This window comes from Biomphalaria glabrata, chromosome 3 (assembly GCF_947242115.1).
Source record: "Biomphalaria glabrata chromosome 3, xgBioGlab47.1, whole genome shotgun sequence".
NCBI classification, from domain to species: Eukaryota; Metazoa; Mollusca; class Gastropoda; family Planorbidae; genus Biomphalaria; species Biomphalaria glabrata.
In genome coordinates this window covers 21,383,830-21,408,103 of record NC_074713.1, presented here as the reverse complement: position 1 = coordinate 21,408,103, position 24,274 = coordinate 21,383,830, and the positions used below count along the sequence as shown (strand labels likewise).

Sequence of the window (24,274 nt, the reverse complement as noted above, 5' to 3'; positions counted from 1 at the left end):
CATTTTGGGGTGTCATTCAATATGGAAAAACGCCAATCTTACGCGCGGCATTATACATCAGCCGTAATTGTGTCACCTGGTGAAAGATGCTTTTCGCGCCTCAAACTAATGAAGAATTACTTGAGGTCAACAATTCTCAAAGAAAGATTGAATATTTAGTAATTTACAAACTCTTTTAAATTTCACTTATTGTCCGCTTCCCTACCCAAACTTGGCCCCGCGAAATCCGTTTCGCATAGGGCCCCACAATGGTTAAGTACGGCCCTTCTATTTACATATATATATATAGTAGATTACTTAATCTCTTTCCATGACTTCTAAGTCACAGTGATAAAGTCCGGCGCTGCTGTTTTGTGTTTGTAAAATGTTTGTTTGTAAAATGTTTTACAATGTTTTGAATGTTCCGTCAGAGTTAAAGATAGTTTACTTTCTAGTCCAAACCATCCTCAGAACAAAGGGGGATGGGAACGGGCAGGGTTTGATAAATTTAAACGACAGTCCAGCGCTCAGGCAGCCATCCGTAGTGTGAACACTACTCTTGTGTTTTGTCGTGGACTATCAGCAGAAATAAGTGAGTGATCTGTCCTTTACTTCTTGTTTAAACTTTTGAGGGAAGAAGAGAATTATATATATAGATTATCAAATCGATGAATGGGCTGATCACTAATGTCTTGACCAATTCTTTAACAGAGATTTATTATATGTAGACTGAGCCTTATTAGTCTCTGATTAGCACAAATATAGACATATTAAATTCATAATTCATTTTCAACCATTTAGCACTAATTATAATGTTAATAGACCATTGCTATAGAAGTTATTAAGGTATCCATGGGCGTAGCTGGGGGTGGGGGGTCAAACCTCCAGTTTTGCAGTTAAATCCCCCTCTTCTATAAAACAAAACAAAAAAATAATGCAAACGCCAATCCCCATATTCCAATAGCGTAGCTAAGGAAGATTTTGTTTTATAAACCCCCTCCGAAATTTACGATAAAACCCCTCTTCAATATAATAATAACCATACATCAGTCACCAGATTCTATGAGTGTAGCCAAGAGGGGTCTTGTGTTTAAAATCCAACTCCAGCGGGGATTCCTTTTTCGATATAAAATCTAAAGCAAACTAAAGTCACCTAGAGCGTAGCCAAGAGAGGTTACATATTTCTACCGTTGGCCGGGCTCCATTAATAAAGTGCAGTGAAAAGTCATCTGCCAAATTGAAAAAGACTAGATGTGACTTAAGAAAGATAGCTAAAACAGATTTTAGGAGTCAATTATAGAGATTGGGTCTCAATCAAGGAAATCCTATGCCGAACTGGGAGTCGACCCCTTAGTAAGGTTGTGACAGAGCGTTGCATGAGGTTTGCGGGACATGTTCTCCGACAAAATGAATTACGCATAAGAGTTGCGATGACATGGAGGCCATTACAAGGAAAGCGCAAACAGGAACATCCTAATACAACCTTGCGCCACACTTTCATGGAGGTCCTCCAAACAGGTAGGAAGAAGCTTCAGACATTGCCAGTGACAGATTTTTGTGGAAGCAGCTTGCCGCCCAATGCGCCAAATGACGCGGGAGGATCTAAGTCAGTAAGAATAGCAAACAAGGTTTTTGAAATAAAACGTTTTAATTAATAGCAGGATAATGCACTGTAGATACCACAGAATATGCTTTCAATACCGGAAATAGTGCTTGGTGCTTATAGCGCTCTCATAGACCCCTTTGCTGGCAAGGGCGGGGAGTCTACAATTTCTCCACTAACTCTAGGAAGAACCTATTTTAGGGTACAATAAACGTCTTCCGAAAGAATGAAGGGTCAGAATGTGATAAACACACACACAAATATATACGCCAATGTACCTATTTATAATTTTAATTAGATATTGTATCAAAGTATACATAGAATTTGACGTTAATTACATGTTTAATATTTATTATAATTTGGTTTTATAAATAGCCTACATTCTAAATCCAGTTATTGAAGTGATACTATAATGAATCATCAATGTTCTGTTTAAACGCCGTTAAGCTATGATGGGTTGAGTAAAATGTATGCGCGATTACCAAACTTGAGTGTTCACGACATTGTCACTGACGGAAACAATTTTGTTTTTTTCAGTTTGCACCCAGAGACCTGGATCTCCAACTGTTAGACATTTTGGTTGTCTCGGAGCTTCATGGGGGAACAGAACATGCTCGTAAACATAAACAGCATACATTCACTGTAGGCCTCAATTGAACTGCATGGATGTAACTGTAACGCTGGATAGCCCCGTAAGTGATTAGAACACTAGCTAGCCTCAATCTGCAACATTGGATAGCTCCATAATTATGTGATTAGAACACTAGGATCAATCTGTAACGTTGGATAGCCCTATGAACCATCCAAACATGAATAAAATACAATTTTTCCATAAAACAACAATTACAACTTCGTCCTTGGAAAACTGGACATCTAAACTCTCCCTCTCCCGTACATGTTGAACAACGAACTGTCTCCGGTGAAAAAGATTGTAGCCTTTGGTCAGCAGGAAGATCGTGCCATCGTAAGTATTCATGACATTTTGTGTTCTTAGCGATATAACATTTTCAATATTATTGAATTGGGGAAAAAAATAGAAAGCACATAGCTTGTTGTAGACTTAAAGAAACACATCTGGGACACTTTCAACATAAGATACAACGAACAAGTCAATAAAAGGGAGATAATCCATCATTTGTGTCGTAGTTAACAAAATCCCGTTATTTCCCTTTACCTGAAAACAAAATTCAAATGTAGTCACAAATTGAGACTGAATGACTGATCAAACTAATTGATACCCCAAAATTGGGTAGCATAGAATTGAATGAATGAGAACGTCTGTGATGGCCATATCATAACTGTCTCACTTTTTTCTAGACTTAATATAATACTGTTTTATGTTTTTCTTGCTAAAGTTAAAGAAATATTACAGCTACTATTTGAATAAGTACCTGGTAATTAACAATGGTTAGGTTGTTTTGTTGCTAGATTAATGTTTATTCCTGTTCATTTAAGTTTCAGGCCCAGGCACTTGAATGATCTGAGTGACATGTAGTAGGATTCAACAAATTCAAACATACGACGGAACATTGTGAACATGTAAAACAAACAAAATTTGATCAAGCCTTGCAAATTATTGATGAGTATCTTTTATTAGTGAACAACCAGCTCAACAGGCTATCAATATTATACTAAGCTCCACAATTTGTGGTATCATGTCTTCAATCAGCAAGGTAACTATCATCTGCCCAGCACACACCACATATTGAGGATGGTTCAACGCAGTTTTGAGATTCGCCCAATGCTAGCTTTCTATAAATATACACGACAATGTATTACCTCCACTATACAATGATGGTGAAGTATACAAAGCTAGTTTGAAAAGCCTTTTAAAAACAAACTAACTTGTCCTAACCAGGAACAAGCTTCATAGTCTGAACAAGGCATCTACTTGCCCTAACCAGGAACAAGCTTCATAGTCTGAACAAGGCATCTACTTGCCCTAACCAGGAACAAGCTTCATAGTCTGAACAAGGCATCTACTTGCCCTAACCAGGAACAAGCTTCATAGTCTGAACAAGGCATCTACTTGCCCTAACCAGGAACAAGCTTTATAGTCTGAACAAGGCATCTACTTGCCCTAACCAGGAACAAGCTTCATAGTCTGAACAAGGCATCTACTTGCCCTAACCAGGAACAAGCTTCATAGTCTGAACAAGGCATCTACTTGCCCTAACCAGGAACAAGCTTTATAGTCTGAACAAGGCATCTACTTGCCCTAACCAGGAACAAGCTTTATAGTCTGAACAAGGCATCTACTTGCCCTAACCAGGAACAAGCTTCATAGTCTGAACAAGGCATCTACTTGCCCTAACCAGGAACAAGCTTCATAGTCTGAACAAGGCATCTACTTGCCCTAACCAGGAACAAGCTTCATAGTCTGATCAAGGCATCTACTTGCTCTAACCAGGAACAAGGAAACAGAAGAGCTACAAACCTGCACAAACCAATTGTAGGAAGCAAAGGAAACAAGAGGAGGCGCTGTGGCTGAGCGGTAAAGCGCTTGGCTTCCGAGCCGGGGACCGGGGTTCGAATCCTGGTGAAGACTGGGATTTTTAATTTCGGGATCTTCGGGCACCTCTGAGTCTACCCAGCTCTAATAGGAACCTGACATTAGTTAGGGAAAAGTAAAGGCAGTTGGTCGTTGTGCTGGCCACATGACACCCTTGTTAACTGTAGGCCGTAGAAACATTTGACCTAAACATCATCTGCCCTATAGACCACAAGGTCTGAAAGAGGAACTTTACTATTTATTTTTTAAGGAAACAAGAGATAAATATAACAACAGCACATTAACTACTTGACTGTACCAGGCTGTGTAGATGCAAGCAAACCAGATCTGAAGTTATTATATATTTTATTTACAATTTTCTTTATCACATAATTATTTTACTTTTATTACTATTATTAAAAATAAGAACAACAACTCTTATTTCTAAACCAAATTTATATTTATTTATCAGGTACCCCGAAATTGGGTAGCATAGAATTGAATGAATGAGCAAGTCTGTGATGGTCATATCATAACTGTGTCACTTTTTTTCTAAACTTAAAATAGGAGCATACCAGTAGACCTAGAACAAACTTCCATACTTCTTTCTGGCAGCAAAACAAATGACCCAATGGTAAGGCAAGAATATAACTATCCTCACCTCCTTGCAAAACAGGAATGCACCAAGATCAAGATGAATCCTGACAATGAGAAACCTTTTTGCCTCCCTTTACAGCATCGGTATTGTAACACCCATATTGAGTTTTAATATCTTGAGAATTGTGCTGATTGCGGTTGGGATCATTTCATTGGTTAATATCTTCAACACTGTGACATTCACTGTCTCCCTCCTCATGTGGCTGCACAGGAGCAGGAAGTTCACCTTTCACTGCTAGGATCCTCTGGTGACAAGAGTTACAGTAAAAAATGGTCTTGGTCAGGTCAGCACAGGCCCTGTGCCACCAAGTGCGACAGTTCTCACACTGAATCCAGTCTGCATCTCTAGCAGCCAGAGTCTGGCACTCAGGTCCACCCACGCAGAGAACAGTAGTCTCCTGGTCAGCATCTCGTAGTGCCACAGCTATCAGATTGAAGTAGTTAGTAATGTGGGCTGAAGTCATCACCAAAGGGGAGACCTTGTTCACAAGAGCTTCCACATTCTGGAATAAGAGAAGCTCTGAATTAACATGACATAATTATGAATCATTTAACAAGATAAAAACTTGCATTTTTTAAATTTCTTTTCTTTTTTTTTTGGTCATTGTAAATATAGTACATTGAGCAAGTGGTTGTTATGTGAACCAGGCTCAAATGGAGGACATAGGAAAACAAATGTTGAATAATATTTCAAGCTTTATTCTTTTTTTTAAATTATATTTCAATAAAACGCAAAATATTTTTGAAATACAATGAATTGGTTAAAAGGACTGAGTCTACACAATCAAGAAGCACAAAATTACCATTTCTATATCCTTCACAACTTGTATATATCTAAACACTTCACAGAAAATTCTATGATTAACAAGTTAGATGTTTTCAATTCTAGCATACTCTTGATTCAGTTATGTTAAATTTTTCTAGAACTAGAATCAATTTTACTTTCATTAGTGACTGCTGGCACAACTACTGTGCTCTTAACATCAATGACATCATTTGTGGCAAGATGTATCTAAATATTTCATTTATAAAAACACTATCCAAGAGCCAATACACACAAAAAAACACATGACACAATCACAGCATAATCTAGTTTTATACAGGCTCTATATTATATTCATTTCTCTCTACAAAAAGAAAAAAAAAATTCTACGGTCAGAACATTTAATTAAGTTATGATTGAGTATGACGATTTAGTTATGTCACAGTTAGGTTTGATATTTAGGTCAATGACAGAGCTAAATAACACATAAACAAATTTTTTGTCAAATAGGCTGCTTTTGCTGAAATTTATTTCTACAAAGTATATTTTAAAAATTCATTTTCATTTTTTTTAATGTAGAGAAGAATTTCAGTTGCAATTAAGTAACAATGTTTACAGAAGAAAGTGACAATTGTGTATGTGTATTTTAGAATGGGAGTTTTGTTTTACTATTAAGTAGTCAATAATTGCTATTGGTTACTGAACACTGGTTTCGTGATTTTTATGTAATAATGACTATTAATTGGCTCAAAGTATCATAGGCAGTGGTGTCTGTAAAATTGCTTAATTACTCTGCTAGGACTGCTATTCCAATTAAGAAAGCAATGGGAATAAGAAGAAACCTTGCTTGATAGAATAAAGAGAACATTTACATTAACTGCTTAATAATGTTTTACGAAAGTTAAGTTTTTTTTATTTGTCTAAATAGTGACACAAAAAAACAAGGAAGACAACCATTACCATTAACAAGTGAATGCCTGAAGAAGAGTTATCTTCAATTGTATTACATGGGATCTGCTTGGTGGTCCAAGTAGACAGCATCTCTCCAGTGTGTATGGAGCGGATCTGCATGTAACGCCTGCAAGACAAATGATGGCTTTTGAGTACATTTAGTTTTTGGAAATAAAAATATTTGAAATGTAGAGTGGCTTAGATAACAGCCAGTGAGTCCAATTGTGAGCATAGCCAACTGCTATTTGTTGATACTATAGTGAAATATTCCATCAATATAGAAGAGATGGACAGGCTCAGGTTGATGTGACAGCCACATTCTTATATGCCTATGTGAGCCATGAAGATTTGTTGTTTGATCAGATTAGACATCACAAATAAGACAATGTATGACCTCCCCAACATTCTCAGGATCTGCAGAAATCCTTTTAAAAAGAAAAGCACTAAAAAAAAAAAAAAGAAGTGACCGACCCAAAATGAGAAGACTTCAATGAATGGAAGGAATATATGTGATTGAAATGCTATCCATGGCAGGAATCAGAAACAGAAAAAACTGGTAATCCCACCACTTGTAGTGCCTACATAGTTCAACAGGTTTAAAGACAAAGTCACATTCAAAAAATTAAAATCAATATTAAGAATGGTGAATAGAAACATTGAATGATGTTAAAAAAAAAATGAAATAAAATATTTTCAGATGTAAATGTGAAGATGGTCGTTAAACTGCTGCTACTTGAAGTCAAACAATATGGTTATAGTTGATACTTTGGGTTTTTGGCACATCAGCACAATTTAGACCATGTCGTGCCCATAAATAATAAGTACTGAAAGTTGTTTTTGTTGTTTTCTTAAGGAAAGATTTCTAATCTGAACTATCATATATATATATAAAACATATTTATTTGTAAGTAAATTTAAATACCAACTTTCATAGTCGAATATTAATTAAAAAAATAAAAATATTTAAACAGAGTTTTCAAAGTTCTGATTTTCTCCAGATACAAATGACCTTCAATATTAAATTGTTGCTTTTTTTTTACCTGATAATTACAAAGCTTATATCAACTCAACTCACTCTGTCTCTGTCTGGTAAAAAGTTTGTACACGTTATTTCTCTGACACCCAATCTCAGATCAAGCTGAAATTTTGCATAATCATTTCTTTTACCTGACAACATAAGAATCAATAAAAAAATAATTTATTAGTTAATTAACTATTGGCAATTAATTATTTTGTTTGGTATCTGGAACAAGGAACAGAAATTGTTCTAGAATGACGTGGTGGTATAAGCTGAATTAGTCACCTTTATAGGTGGCAGCTTTAAAGTAAGTTTGAAACAAACAATAGATAACTAAACAGTATTCTGTTTTCATAAGCACCTAATTATCAGAGTGGTTAGTATGTCGGATTGAGCCATGAGTTTGAATTCAAATTGTTCTCCCCCCTTTTTTTATAAATGATTTTAAAAAGCAATTACCGTAAAATTCACCCAGATATCCCTTTCTTTCTCCCCCCCCCCCTCCAATTTTCCAAACTGGTCCGGATAAGTGATAGGATCATAGCATATTGAGAAAGCTTAAAGCATGAAATAGAGCTTAACAAAATCAATTGGTATAAATATTTCTAATCACACAGATTAATTGTTGTTGGTCTAGATCTAATCCAAATTTAATTACATGACTGATCCAAACTAATTGATTCAATTAAACTTCTTAAAAGCTTTCTTTTTTTAAAAAAGGATATTTTTGTGCTTTTTTCTTTTTATTATGCTTTCCTCAATTACCCCCCCCCCCCCCCCAAATGATGGCTTTAAAAAAAAAAAAAAGAACTCTTGTCAAACTGACTCCACTTTAGTTATATAAATCATCGTTGATGTTTTCTTTAATAGTAAAAATAAAAATTTTTCACTTTTAGCCCTTTCAAGAATTGATAATGGCTTATCATTTAGTGCTGTTGAGATATTTCTTTACAAAACATAACTACAAATGTAAAAGATGGAATTAGACCAACCTCCACTGAAACATGTATCCATTAGCAGCAATGGCATATTTGTCTTCTGTTTTGGGATTCAGTACACTAATTGTCTTCTCTTTGATGTCTGCAACTAAAGTCATCCAACATGGCTCAGGAATATCTCCAGTCAGCCTTTCAGACAGGCTAAATTCAGCTCCACAGTTGATCGGCAAAATAATGTATTCAAATGTCTTAAGATGAACCTGGCAGATGAAAAATTTAGAATTAGCAAAACTGAAATAGTGTTCACAAAACAATTGACATGAGGAGATTTTTTTAAAATTCTCACACAAAAACAGACACAGAAAAAAACAAACAATAAATTAAAATGTTTTAGGGTCCGAAATATTCTAACACAAGGTATAAATTCTTAAATTTTACATAATTTACAAGTCTTACTGAGCCAGCATGGTGCCATGCAGCCAAATAGAATCATTGTAACATAAAAACTAACATAATTCAAAGACATGAACTATTTTAATAACCAAAATTAAACTAATGCATTCCCCATAAAAAATATAACTGATATCACACTCATATGCTCAAATTCAATCTTGTTGAATGAGCTAAAACGTGTTACTAAGTTAATTAAATACCTTGTGCTAAACTGATTACTTCATTACGACTAATATTTAAATATTGCAGTAATACAATGTCCTGTTTGACATAATAAAGTGCTTTTGTAGGTTAAAAAAATATTTAAAAGCATAAGTGAAATTACCCTTTTATATATTCTGTCACTATAATTTCCACTTCTCCAAGACAGCACCATATCGTATGGAATGATGAAAATTTTACCACTGTGTCTTTGGGCCAAGATCTCCAGATAAGCATGCAGAATCTAATAAGATGAATTAAAAAAATAAGTAATAGCTGAACATTGTGTTGAGTAACTGCTGGTGTAGTCTTTTCTTTCCTTTTACTATTTTCTTTTCTAAGTGCATTCTAGGTTTTATCCTGTCAATTCATAGAAATTGCCCAGTTTTATTTACTCGCCATGATAAAATTTCACAAATATTTCAGTCTCTTACCATTGCAAATAAAGTTATCAAAAACATTAACCAAATGAGAAGTACATCTATATATCTGCAATATTTTGATCACATGTTCTATTGTGGACTAGGGTGATTTCGATAACAAATAAAAAAATGTTTTGTTCCAATTAGGTAACTGAAATAATTAAGACTAAGACAATGACTGCTTTATTGATCCATATGGAAATTTGTTGTGATTACAAGGACTCTTTTCTCATATAAAGACAACACAACAGAAACATTCAAATAAATAGACACAACATAAAGAGTTCATTCAGCGATTACACACATGCATCTTGGTCCTTTTCATGTTTCATGATCAACGAGTGGGGTTGATAAAGTCTGACCCAAGTAAGGTACAAACGAGTTTTTGTACCACTCTGTTCTAGTCTAGATTGACAGTAGTCACACACTTTGTGACGACTTGACATAGTTAAGATGGAGCAGGTGGCTATTGTCTTCCAAAATTTTTCGTAGACATTTCTGTTCATTCAAATATGGTAATGTTGTGCTTGTGATTTTTGATGCCCTCTTTATGATGTTTTCTAGGCGGGGCAACAGTTTAGATGAAGCGTTGCCTTGCAACAAGTTATTCCGTATGTTAGCAGATTTGGCATAGTCGCGCCGTAAAAATTATCTGAGATCTTCTTGTTTAGTTTAAAGCTATTGAGTTTGTATAGAAAGAATAGTCGCTGGGCTGTTTCCTTTGCCAGAATTCCAAGGTGGTCTTCCCATGAGAGCTTGTTATCTATGATGACTCTTAGATATTTATAAGATTTCCCTTAATGTATCGATGTAGTCTTTATTTGGAGTTCGTGTATCATCTTTTTTTTCTTTCTGAAATCTATTATAAGTTCTTTAGTTTTTGTGACATTAAGTTCTAGATAGTTGTCAGTGCACCAGTACTCTTCTATCATGTTTCATCTCCTGAAATAAGACCGACTATGGCAGTATGATCAGCAAATTTAATGAGTTTAACTGAGTCATTAGAAGACTTCTTATAAAAGCCTGCTCAATGTAAATAATGAAAACCTTCCATTAGAAAGTTTTTGTCTCATGTAGTATCTGAATTTCAAATGAATTTTCATACTTTCAGGAAAAAAACTTATTAGAAAAGGAATAAAATGTTTCATTGCTATAGTACAAGTTATTGAATTTATAATTTATGTCTTCTTCTAAGCCATATTTCTGCATTACTAAATTATGATTTAATACTCTGTATGTGTTATCTTAATTAGAAGTACTTCTAATTTAACCCCTCAAAAGAAACAAAAGAAATTGCCTAAGACAGAAACAGACATAAAAAAGGGAACTTAAAGACAACAGTTGTCTACAGATATGACAAAGTATGTATGTTGCAACTGGCTCTGCGTAGTAGGTTGTCCTGTGAAATACTGCTATCAACTTTTTAATCTTTGGACTTGAAGACAAAGCCTCACTTCTAATTTTAAAGCAATTAGTGTTATGGAGGGTTAGTGTGTTTCAAAGGGGATGATGAACAAAGGGAGCATTAGTTTTTTGAGAATGAAGAAATCATGACGGTCTGACAAAATTTATGTTAAGAATGGTAGACAACCCAGATACTTGCAAGTTAAATCTGTGCATATCGTGATTTAACTTATATATTGAGTTTTTGTTTATAAATTATAATTTCAAATTATTTAAGTTGATTTATTTAAAATAGTATACACCTACATCTGTTTAGTTGTATTAGCTGTTTGGAGCTACAAGCCAATGACAGACCAACAACAAGAATTAGTAACAATACAACTGGAGTAAAACTTACCTTTACACTTATCTCCTGACCTGCTCTCAATGTATCTATGTCTAACTGATTCAATTTGTGACTGCCCAATCGAAGAATCTGTCCTTCAATTAAGGTCAATTCTCCCTCCAGTGGTCGAGAGGATGGAAATTCAGGTAAATGGTTTGGCCAGTAACTAAGAATCTGTGAAAGCTGTGAGATAGGCAGCCCTGTCTGCACAGATTTCTCTATTATTCCTGCAGAGGCCTGATAAACTGTCTCACTGTGGTTTGGGGAAAGTTCCCTGAGATGACTAATTATGTGATCTCTCAACTAAAACAAAACATAGATAAAATACAATGTACTCAATGAACTAAACTAAGATGTATACAAGATAGAATTTAGACTAGTGATTTAACAGTCCATAGAATCAATATATAGTTTATCAATCAAATGATTAGGTTTCATTTTTTAGTAACATAAACTTAATGCACTTTCAAACCACTGAAACCATATGAAACATAAAATAAACCCACGTGTATTAAATGATAAATCCAATGTGAATATATCTCATATATAAAACTAATTAAATATATATTAATAAGGAGGTACAAAAATATTACTACATTTTAATCAACTTACTGATGTATTGGAACACATTTTGGTCAAACTATCTACAGGATGGGCAGGTCCTAGTACAAGGCCTTTTCTTTCAAATTCAGCTTTTTCTTCATCTGAGCTCAGAGCAACAACTGTGTTGATAAGTTGAAGCAGAGATTCCTGAGCAGTTTCTTGGAGATACTCTTTTATTTTCTGTAAAAGATTTTCTTCTTTGGCTACTGGTTCATCACTAACATCCTCTCCAGAAAGACCATTTTCTTCTGCATGTTCTGACTCCTCATTATCATCAGAATCATTTTCGTCTTCTTCATCAGAGCCTTCTTCTATATCTGATTTTTGTCTGTGGTCATTGTTATGTGGTGGTACATGACTGGCATGGTGGGAAGAAATGGTTTCAGAATCCAGATGAGGTTTTTCTGGGCTTATCACTTTGTTATGATAAGAGTCATTTGTGGAGAGCGAATGTCTGCCTTTTAAAGCTGTATTCTTGACTTGCAATTGAGCTGTTTCATTGTCAGCAGTAATTGATGCAGGTGTTTCCTCTGTTTCTTTCATTGCTATGTCATTACTGACAGTGTTAAGATGGTTACTGTTCACATTTTTGATTCTGCAACCTCTTTTGTCTTGGTCTGAGTTGCTTTCTTTAAGCTTCTTTATAGGAGTAGCTTCTCCTTGTTTTTCTAAGTGGACATCCCTTGTTACAAATTTGTGCTTAATGTTTGTTCGTAGATTATGCCTGGACCTGGTGTAAGATGGTTGCGGAGCTACTGGAATGGGTGGTTCTGTAACTGACTGCCGCTGCTGAGTTTGAAGCAGTTTATCTTTTTTGCTGGGTCGCCCACGTCGGCGTGGCAATACTGAAACAGTACTAGACTCTGGTGGAATATCTTTAATGATTTCATCCTGTGACTCTGTCACCAATTTAGTATTCTGAGACAAACAACTCTTCATGACCATTAGAACTTGTCTCAGCAAAACTAAATCTTTTCCCATTTGCTCATAAGAGTGTGAGCAGCAAAGGGTAAGGGTATCTTTCAAAATACCCTGTAGTTCTTTTAATCTTTGGTCATGATGAAAGGAAGAAGGGACTTGACCCTGTGCTAAAGATTCAACAAGAGCACCAAGTGTTATTGACTTACCAAACACCTGCCATTTGACAGGAACAAGGTGCTCCTGGAACAAAGATTTATTCGCGTAGTTCAGCCAGGCAAATATGTGCTGACAAGGTAGCTCAGTGTCAATGTAATATCGACAGGTGCATTTACTCCCATCGTTATCCAGAATGTAGTCCTGGTCTGAATCGGAACGTTTAACAAAAATCATGTCAGATTGGACATTTATGCAGTACGAACTGGACAAAGCAATGCCTATTTGACAAGAAATGGCATGAGAGGCTTCAGGAAAACAAAACTGTCTGTACTGCTCACAGCTTGGATGCAGTACACCTGATAAGGACATCTCTTTGCTCATCTTGCCAGGATCTTCAGCTCTGTCAAATTTCAACAAAGCTTCAATAAGCTCTGAAAGGTTCATGTTAGGTTTGACAAATACATTCAAAGTATTTACATACGTTAATTCAACTGCAGATTTTTGGTGATGAAGTCCATTATGAGATTTCAATTCATACTGTACCCATAAGTCCTTACAATTGTCCCAGTTCTGAAGAAATTCTTTATAATCAGAGAATCCCTTTACATTACACAGCTCTTTTAACTTTTTCTTATAAATACTTTCATTATCAGACTTCATCAGGTCTGTTTGTAAAACTAACATTTTCTGCATGTCTTTTTTACCATCTAGTTCTTCAGAAAATTTCTGCAAAATATAAGATTGACTCCATGCAACATTGACATGTGGAATTAACTGCAATAAGAATTCTGCTTCTTCTTTAGGAAAGTCAAGAACCACACCAGTCATGGAGTCACAAAAGTCCTGATTGTTTTTGACAAATGCTTCCAGGAAGTACTGAAAAGCTGAGTTTCCTCCAACTATGAGAATCCCAAAGACAAAGGTATGTAGGTTCAAATCGCTATCTACTCCTACTATACTCACAACAGGCATTTTGGCATCATTGATAGATTGTGTTATAATTTGAAGTCCTTCACCTAGAAAAGATTTCATTCTGTCCAGCATTTTTGAGGTCTGAATGTAGATGGCTCCTGGCACTTGGTCAAAATTAATGATTTCGACGATGGACTGTGAATCTTCTGCCATTAGCTGGTCTAAACTGGTCAGAAAGTCAAACTCATGGCCTTCATTGTCAGGCAAATATCCTTTCATTGCGGCTTTGATATTTTGCAGATCTTTAATGGTGGGTGACTTGGTGCTGCAGTTAAATATGAATTCTTGTATGCGATTAACTGGAACTCCAGCTCTCAACAATATGGTAGCCATCCGGCGTTCTTCTCCTTGGAGTCTGCGGTTCTGAGAATATTTGCTGAAAATGAGCTCAGAGACTTCATGTGTGTGTTGTAAGTTAGCCTCTTTTATCACTAGAGCTGTTCTTTTTTTATTCACAGATACAAGTATCGATGATGTACAGCCAGTTTTGCATGTTCTGAAAAGCAAATAAATAAATATATATATAAATTTAAAAAATTAATATAATAATGATTTTTCAATGAAAAACCTGCAAATACAGAATATTACTGATAATGTTCAAGTTCTTTTTGATGGACAAAGAGAGCTTTCTGGCTACAGTGGGATACGGGATATTTTGACTCTTCAACCAAAGTGTAAGTTTTTCAACTAATGACAGGTAATGAACTACACATTTAAGATACTTTTCTTTGGAAAATGATATAACTCTTTGAACTAATCCTCATTACTAGAACACTGAAATTGTGTGGAGCTTGCTCGCTTGAATATAAATAAAAAAATATAATATAACAGAAGTACTGCACTGTCCCATTATTTTCTAATGCATGTTACCTTTGGTTCGGTCTTTGCCCAATACTTTGAGATGTATAGTTGCCATAATGTTTGCACAACATTCTGGCAAAGCAATACTTGAACTTTGTTGGGAACTTGATCTGCAGAGATTCATTTCTATTGGCTGCTTCCACAGGCTTACATGTTCCAACAATATAAACCACCTGAACAAGTATCAGTAGAGATTCTCATTTAATACATCAATAATCATAAGCTTTGGTAAATATATTATAATTCATACATCAAATATAACAATATATATAATATATATATATATATATATTGTTACGAATCTCACTATCCAGGCTCTCTGCAAACTGCACCTTAAACCACCAACTTAAAGAAATTGACAACTCAGGGCTCCAAAGCAACTTAACACTTTAATAGTTGAATAAATAACAGCCAAATACTGTACAATTGGCAACACGTACACTGTACAAATATCTCTCCGATAACACCGTTCCGCCGTATCAACTCTTGCACTGGCCTCTCCGTCTCGTTCCGGGCTTGCACTGGGTTCAACAGTTCAGGACTGACTTCACACACTAGGCTCGTTGTGTCGGACTCGATCGCAGACCAAGATCAAGACGCCAGTCGTCTCAACTGTACTTGACAGTACTCCGCACTGAACCGTCGTAATGCTCCGTACAAAACCACACCGCTGAACTGTGCTGTAGTCGACTGGACTGTAGTGAACCGGGCTCTGAACCCCTGCCGTGAACCTCCTTTCTTAACATTGCTGTATTGAGCCCCTTTTCTCGACCGTCTTGACTGCGACACCTCCTCTCTTATATAGGGTCCATACTGGCCTTCTTGAACCGGACAGAACGCCGCTCGACGTTTCCAGGTGGTCAGATGACTACAATTCACGTGATGCTCCTGAGCTCTGTTCACGACGTCGATCCTTCCCGAACCGCCGTGTTAACACTCGTCTCGGCTGACCGTTGTAACTCGTCACTGTTGACCGCTCGTCTAGCGCTGGCCTGGGGCGATTTGCATCGGCTGACTACACACACACCACTACCCCCCTCTGTGCCACCACCAGGTTTATAACAATATATATATGCGTGTTCTAATACAAATATAATATGTTCTCACAATATTTTAATATTGTCCTAATTTTGGCTTGGATTTGGTGAAAAAGGCACAGTGTTGACCTTTGAGTAATTTGAGTATTAATAAATCTGCACAAGATTAAATTGTTTTGTCTTTTTACTGAACTCTTAGGCTCTATTTCACACAGCAAATCAAATTTATTTCTTAGCACCAATCAATAAATTATGTGGATATAAAACAAAATATTTTACAGTAATTACAAATACAAGCTATATTGGCCATTGAGATTCCTGTTGTCACAGTAACAAAGTCAATAAATATTAAATTTCATGAGTGATAAAAATAACATATTTTTATCTATAGCCAATAGATTATAGGGCAACATCATACATTATAACTTTACCTTGCTTTCTCTAGAATATTGATCTAAAGCATGTTGAAAACTTTCCCAGGATGTAAACTCCTTGCCAACTTCCATAATAAATTTCAATATATACAGATCTAGAATGACCAGATATCTATGCGAATCTGCAACATTACATGGTAAAGAAAATTTTTTTTTTTTAATATAAATGTACTATGCAACTAAATCAGTGCTTTTCAAACTGTGGTACACATACCACTGGTGGTATTTTAAGATATATATGCTAAATCTATATTTTTATGAATCAATGTGTCTACCTTTAATATTTTTATACTTTTCCCTCAAATTTATCTCTAGAGGTTATGTGAATAATCTAAAAGAGGAAGTATAATAAAACTTTTTGATGGAGGCGTGGTCGAGAGGCTTGAACTTGGCTTGGCTACCTATGAAGGGGGCTCGAGGTTCGACAATGACTCGAGCAGAGTTGTGTTTACTGAGCGCCTAAAGTCAGCACGGAAAACCTACTTCCAAATACCCCCTCCCCCTCTGGTCCACAAATGAGATTGGACCATAGCGCTCTGAGCATGCTATAAGCATGAAAGTAGCGCTATATAAAAGCCATATAATTTATTTATTTATTGCACCTTGTTAGAGACAGAAAAACACAAAAATTATGGTTAAGAAGCAAAAGCATTTCTTTCACTACACACAAAAGTACAAGTAAGAGTGAGTAACATTATACAAACTTGTACTTTGCAAATTAAAAAAATTAGTATGTTAACATTTTCTCAAGAGTGAAAATCTAACATCAAATTATTGCACATTTTCTTTTCAGTTGTTTGGCATAAACACAAGTTTGTTTTAAAACAATCATTAAATAATTTTATACATATATATATATAACTATAACTAGAATTACTACTAGATATATAAATATATTTTCTAGATTGTTTGACTAGATGATCTTCTAGATAGAAATAAAAGTAATAGTTAAATAAAAAGATCTCCTAGATTATTTAAAGTATCAATAATTGTTTATATGTTGTGTTTTGTTTGGGGGGGGGGGGGGATTTGTCTTGTAGATCTATAATATATTTATAATTGATCTAAAATCTAACTCTTGACTCTTCTTGTACCCTTTCTTGTTTTATTATAAAATGAAAATATATTATTTCTTGTAGGCAAATGAATAATCTATAAAATACATTAACTAGATATTATTATATATGAATTATGAATTAAAATTATGGATTATCAAGTCAATTCAAGTCAATCATAGTCAATGGCTTTCTAATTAATGATAATCTAATCTTCAAATTTAATTATCTACCTACTAACTAGGCTATAAGTATATATTTATAATATAATATTTATATAAATAATATATTATATTTAAAAAAATTATATAGATATCTGCAGATCAGATTATTACTTTTAAAATTAATTAATTTAAATCATAAATGTACCATTATCTATGTATAGTGGGTATAGTATAGTGACAGTATAGTCAGTACTGAGTATAGACACTATAGACTAGGCTACTTACTACTAAAGACCAGTAAAGTAACTACTACTATGAGTACTAGATTTCTAGATCTACTTAGTCTAGAAGTAGAATACTCTATCTAGATCTATTATTTTAAATCTATGATTGATTCTATAGTAGTCTTACTATCTAGATTCTAGACTGACTAGACTCTATATATAGATCTATACATGGGCGGAGCCAGGATTTTTTTTCGGGGGAGGTTTTTGGGGGTGGATTTCCCCTCCCCCCCCCCCCCCCCCCATGAAATTTTTCTTTATATGTATTTATGTGTGTGTACATAATCTTTATAAGATTCTGACCCCTTATTCTTTCGGAAGACGTTTATTGTGCCCTAGAATAGGTTATTCCATGAGTTAGTGGAAAAATTGTAGATTCCCCGCCATTACTAGCAATGGGGTCTGGGGAAGCGCTAGGAGTTCCCCCAGTGCGGGGCTTTGCCCCGCCGCCAAACACTATTTCTGATATTGAAAGCCAACAAAATGCATATTCTGAGGTATCTACACTGCAATTTCCTGCTATTAAAAAGTTCTATTTCAAAAACCTAATGTGCTATTCTTACTCACTTAGATCCTCCCGCGCCGTTCGGCTCATTTGCCGTCAAGCTGTTTCCATAAAAATCTGTCACTGGTAATGTCTGAAGCCTCTTCCCACCTGCCATGAGGACCTCCATGAATGAGTGGCGTCAAGTTGTACTAGGATATCATTGCAACTCTTCTTATGCGTAATTCATTTTGTCAGAGAACATGTCCCGCAAACCTCATGCGTCGCTCTCTCACAATCTTACTAAGGGGTCGACTACCAGTTCGGCATAGGATTTCCTTGATTTAGACCCGATCTCTATAACTGACTCCTAAAATCTGTCTTAGCCATCTTTGTTGAGCCACATTTAGTGTTTTTCAATTTCGGCAGATGACTATTCAATGCAGTTTATTAATGGAGACCTGCCACTGGTAAAAAATGTGTAGCCTCTCTTGAATACGCTCTTGGAATTAAGTGACTGTAGTTTGCTTTAGATTTTATATCAAAAAGAGAAGTTTTATCATCAAAATAATCTGTTGGGGGTTTTCCACCACAAAAATGCTCTGTAGGGAGGATCTTAAACTTAAAACCATCTGGAGGGGTTTTAAACTTTAAAAAAAAAGCCATCTGTAGAAGAGGGGTTTAAACTCAAAACCCCCGATTGGACTGGCTACGCTCAAATAGTTTTAGTGTGTATTTTACTTTTTTTTTTATATTGAAGAGGTATTTTTAGCATCAAACCCCACTGAATGGGGGTTTAAACTCAAAACCCCTTTTGGCAACGCTCATAGCATTTTGAGTGCGTAATTTTCTTTTTTTCTTACACTGAAGATGTATTTTTTAGCCTCAAACCCCCCTGGCGGGGGATTTAAACTCAAAACCCCTTTGGCTACGCTCATAGATTTTAGAGTGAGCAATTTGCTTTTATTTATATTGAAGAGGTACTTTTTAGCTTCAAACTCCGCAGGAGGGGACATTAAAATCAAAACCCCTTTGACTACACTCATAACATTTTGAGTGTATAATTTGCTTTGTTTTTATTATTAAAGAGGTATTTTTTACCTTCAAACCCCGCTGAAGTGGGATTTTTAAACTCAAAACTGAGTCAAAACCCATTTAGCTACGCTCATAACATTTTGAGTGCGTAATTAGCTTTTTTTTAATTTTGAAGAGGGGGTTTATCGTAAATTTTAGAGGGGGTTTTAAAATCAAAATCTTCCTTAACTGTGGTCTTGGAATTAAGGGAATTTTCGCTTGCATTTTTTTTTTGTTTTGTTTCATAGAAAAGGGGGAGTTAACTGCAAAAACCCCAGGTAGGGGGTTTAAAACTCGAACCCCTCTGGTAGGGGTTTTTAAACTCGAACCCCTCTGGTAGGGGTTTTAAACTCAAACCCCCCTGGTAGGGGTTTTTAAACTCAAAACCCCTTTGGTTGTGCTGGGGTAAGTGATGGTTTAGTATTAAAATCTCACCTAACAAAATCAAAGCAAAAAATCAGTCACTAAATTCCGATCCCCCCCCCCCCCCTTCTTGGCTACGCCCATGGATATATATATTCTATACTACAAATACTTAAATAGTATATAAATTTTATTAATAATAAATCTATAATATTACTTATTTACTAGACTATACTGACTATATATTTAATATTATATAATAGTAATATATTTATAGTACACATAGAAAAATTTTTAAACTACTAACTAGAATAGATCTAGATAATTAGAGAATCTAGAATATTAATCTTATCTTCTTGTATAATACAGACATTACTTCAAAAAAGAAGATGATTACGTCCTACGCGTCATGCATATTAACCAATGACTTAAATTCTGCCAAGTCACTGGTTTTCCTGGCTAGCTCAGGTAACCCATTCCATGCTCTAATAGCACTAGTGAATAAGGAGTATTTGTACAAATTTGTCCTAGCATATGGGACGAGGAATGTGCCTTTATCTTTGTGTCTTTCAGAGTATTTTATTAAATTTTGTTTTTGTATTTGAAGATTATGGTTCAGGGTTTTATGTATAATTGCTACTTTACTTTTGAGTCTTCTGTCCTGAAGGCTTTCTAAATTTAGTGATTTTACTAAAGGTGTTACTCTAGTCAAATGTGAATATTCGTTTGTTATGAATCTCACTGCTCTATTTTGTGTCTGTTCCAGTTTCTTAATGTTTTCTTGAGTTGAGGGGTCCCAAACGGAGGATGCATATTCTATTATTGGCCTAACCAATGTTAAATAGGATTTTAGTTTTATGTTCTTATTTGATTTATAGAAATTTCTTTTAATAAACCCTAATGCTTTGTTTGATTTTTTTTATAGTTTTATCAATATGTGGATTCCATGACAGTTTTTCATTTATAATAACACCTAGGTATTTTGCGTTTTTAGCCTGTGTTACTGGTTTGCCATGAATAAGATATGTGGAATTAATTTGTTTTAGTTTTTTTGTTACTCTTAACAACTGAAATTTTTCTGGGTGGAAAGACATGCTCCAATTTGATTCCCATTTCTGTAATTCATCTAATTCTCTTTGTAAAATATCTGTGTCTTGTGTTGTTTTTATTGTTCTATATATTATGCAATCATCTGCAAATAATCTGACTTTTGTTCCTGAAGTAATGCAATTTGGTAAATCATTTATGTAAATTAAAAATAGTAGTGGACCCAAGACTGTTCCTTGAGGTACACCTAAGTTTACTGTTATCAGTGTTGATTTAGAGCCATTTATTATTACAGTTTGTTCTCTCCCTATCAGAAAATCTTTAATCCACTGATGCAATGGACCATTAATGCCAAAATATTTTAATTTTTTAAGCAAACTATGGTGGTGAACTTTGTCAAAAGCCTTGGAAAAATCTAGTAAGATAGCATCTATTTGTTCACTATTATCTAAACCTTTTGAAAAATCATCAATTAGTCCTATTAGTTGTGTTCACATGATCTATATTTCCTAAAGCCATGTTGGTATGGGATGAGGACATTATGTTTGTCTAAGTGGTTAATGATGTTGCTACATATTATAGTGTTCTAGGATTTTACATGTGATGCTGGTAAGTGATACTGGTCTGTAGTTTCCTGGGTCAGATTTTTCTCCTTTTTTAAATAGGGGGGTGACATTAGCTTCTTTCCAGTCTTTTGGTACTCTGCCCTCGTTAAGCGATGCCTGAAAGAATATTTTGAACACTGGGGCTAGCTCATTGCTTAGTTCTTTGAGTAATCTAGCTGGAATACCATCAGGTCCAGACGCTTTATTAAATTTGGTTTGGTGTTGGCTAATAGTTTTTGGATTCCCTTTTCTTGTACTACTATATCTTCTATGTTGTCTACTTGGTTCAAATTAAGTAATGTCTTTGGCTCCTGGGGCTGAGAATGCTGATTATTTGTTGATGTTTGCTTTAGTTTCATTATCATTATGAATATGTTCATCTTTTAATGGCGCTTTGCCTGTTGTTTCCATTTTCTTATGATTTTCTATAATGCTTATATGATGGTTTTTAATGAAATTCCAGAGGTCATCGACTGGTTGGTTAATGTCTTTTTCTAATAAGAATGTTTGTTGAAAGTTAAATGCAGCTTGGTGTAGTTGCAGTTGTGTTAGGTTACATTTATTCCAGAGTAAGATTTTTCTTTAGGCGATAGAACAAAAACAACATTAGACTAAGACTAAGACTAAACCATTGTCTATTATAGTATAATAGACGAGTATACTATAAGTTGTATAAGTAGCTAGATCTATAGTAAAAAGGGAAAACTAAGTATAAATAGTGTCTATAATTAAGTCTCTATAGATGACTCAAAAGTCTCAATGACTGACTAGTCACTAAACTGTCTAAAAGTAAATAGAAACTAGAGTCTATATTATAATAAAAAAAAATATATCTCTAGAATACTCTAGATCTATAATTAAATATAAAAATATATAGATCTAGATCTAATATAATATAGATCTAGATTTTAGATCATGTATAGAATAATTATAATAGATCATCATCATAGATGAGATCTATTAGTATTAAATCTATAGTAGTTTATTTATTTTGGACATTACATGAATTCGGACATTCGCTGTTTTCGTGGTCATTAAATTAATTATTTTAATATTTATTATAAAACTAGTGCGCTGTATAATGTGCTTGTCCATTTCCCAATGATTCTGACCCAATTTCCTTCCCTTTAGCTGTCTTTTTATGTAAGAAAAACGAATTTCAAATTTGTTAGTCAGGTTGTTGTTTTTTCCTACGTTACCCGGATGACTTTACCTCTTCCTAGAGTTAAGACTATATTTTTTGATTGGCTAAGTCTATACTAATGAGCCCGGCAATATTTATTCTGTTTTTGGAGCTAATTTATTTGATTCATAAGCCAAGTTTTCTAATTCCATACCAAAAAAAAAATTAATACGGTGTCCGAATTAAATTACGATTTTCTTACCAACATTTATTTCGGACAGCCAGTTTTGGACATCAATAAAAATGATCTTATATTATATTTGTTCGTTTGTTGTTGTTGTTTTAATAGAGAATAAATGGGCAAATGTTTGGAGTGAGTTGGTACATTGAATGAAGTTAAATGCTTAGATCTAGACCTACTAGATAGATCTAGATTTATATAGAGATAATATAGAGAATTCATTCAGTTAGGCAAGAATGGCTATCGTAACCTGTAGGGGCCTACTATACTACAAAAGATCATCTGTACTAGAAATTTATTAAATTAATAAACAAAAAAAACACAAACATTCAACACACATCTAATCATGCAAACCCCAAACATTCAAAACACATAAAATAAACAAACATAAAATAAGTCTAAAAGTCGGTGCAGAAATCACTATTCCAGTGACCTAATTTTGGTAGAATAAGTGTGTTCATATTTTTATTTTTTTGTGTTCGTATTTATGCATAGTTTGAAAACATCGTAATGATTTCATGTGAGGGGCTATGCCTGGGGATCTTAAAATTTAGTTAATGTTAATATAGAATTAAAATCTGAGTTTATTGATGCCTAAATATAGAGACTGTCCGAAATAAATTATGGTGTCCGGAATCAAATAATGTGGGTCAAATGTGTCCGAATTAAATGAAAACACACGGCCTCTTTGACCTTAAATATAATAACAAATACATGTTAGGGGTACAAATATAAGTAGTCATCCTTTTATTCTACTTTAACTAAAGACGATTTTGATACGTCATTTTCTTTTCTATGTCAAACCATTGTCAAATAATGCGCTGTCAAAGTCAAACTTTCAAATTTGGGCCTATAGTAGGCTATAGGTGTCCGAATAGCATAAACTACTCTATAGACCTATATATAATATTATATATAAAATTATCTAGATTCTAAAAATATAAAACGTAGATCTAGATCTATAGATAAGATAACCATGGAGCTAGAATACAAGATTTAGGTTAGATTTTAGACTTACTAGAATTAGAATCTAGTTACTAGATTCTAGATCAAGATATCTAGATAGAATATATAGATCTAGCAGTTGAATATAGCTAGAGTTAGAGTTAGAGCTATACTTATGGATAAAATAAAAATTTGTGACAAAAATTGTTCCTAATCCTTCTTTTTGAAAATTAGAAATACGGATTGGATTTTTAAACGAACATTTAGTATATCTAAATCACATACCTATATATATATATATATATATAGAGAGAGAGAGAGACTTGTAATCAATCGCATATTTTCATCACTTCTGAAAGAAAGTCTATAGATCTAGATCTACGTTTTATATAGTTTAGTCATCTAATATACTAATGGTTTAGTCTAATGTTGTTGTTTTTTTCTATGCCTAGATCTAGAGCCGATATAAATAAAAAGTTTCTATATATTTTCTACCACTAAATCCAAATGTAGACTCTACACGGGGAAGGCGAGTGGCTGTTAAAGCCGGCCTGTCATTACTTATGATTACTATAAACTATAAAAGGCCTATAATTGCCCACAAATGTGATGGGTTCATATCTGTCTTATAATGTATTAA

The 24,274-nt window shown here is 34.4% G+C and overlaps 1 protein-coding gene across 4 annotated transcripts; it reads right to left on the bottom strand.

Annotated features, from left to right (window-relative positions):
• Positions 1-4,425: 4,425 nt before the first annotated feature.
• Positions 4,426-23,834, bottom strand: LOC106050329 (uncharacterized). 4 transcript variants are annotated; one of them, XM_056023956.1, is made up of 10 exons: positions 23,708-23,814; positions 18,320-18,763; positions 16,247-16,371; positions 14,788-14,951; positions 11,878-14,413; positions 11,278-11,568; positions 9,179-9,298; positions 8,455-8,660; positions 6,454-6,571; positions 4,426-5,233 (listed from the first exon to the last, which is right to left on the bottom strand). In XM_056023956.1, exons 2-10 carry the CDS (start codon positions 18,345-18,347, stop codon positions 4,880-4,882), a joined length of 3,942 nt encoding a protein of 1,313 aa, XP_055879931.1. In that variant the 5' UTR covers positions 18,348-18,763; positions 23,708-23,814; the 3' UTR covers positions 4,426-4,879. The 4 variants fall into 4 exon arrangements, with proteins under 4 accessions (XP_055879931.1, XP_055879932.1, XP_055879933.1 ...); XM_056023957.1 differs by lacking the exon at positions 18,320-18,763 and having other exon boundaries at positions 23,708-23,834; XM_056023958.1 differs by lacking the exons at positions 18,320-18,763; positions 23,708-23,814 and adding an exon at positions 22,328-22,793.
• Positions 23,835-24,274: the final 440 nt, after the last annotated feature.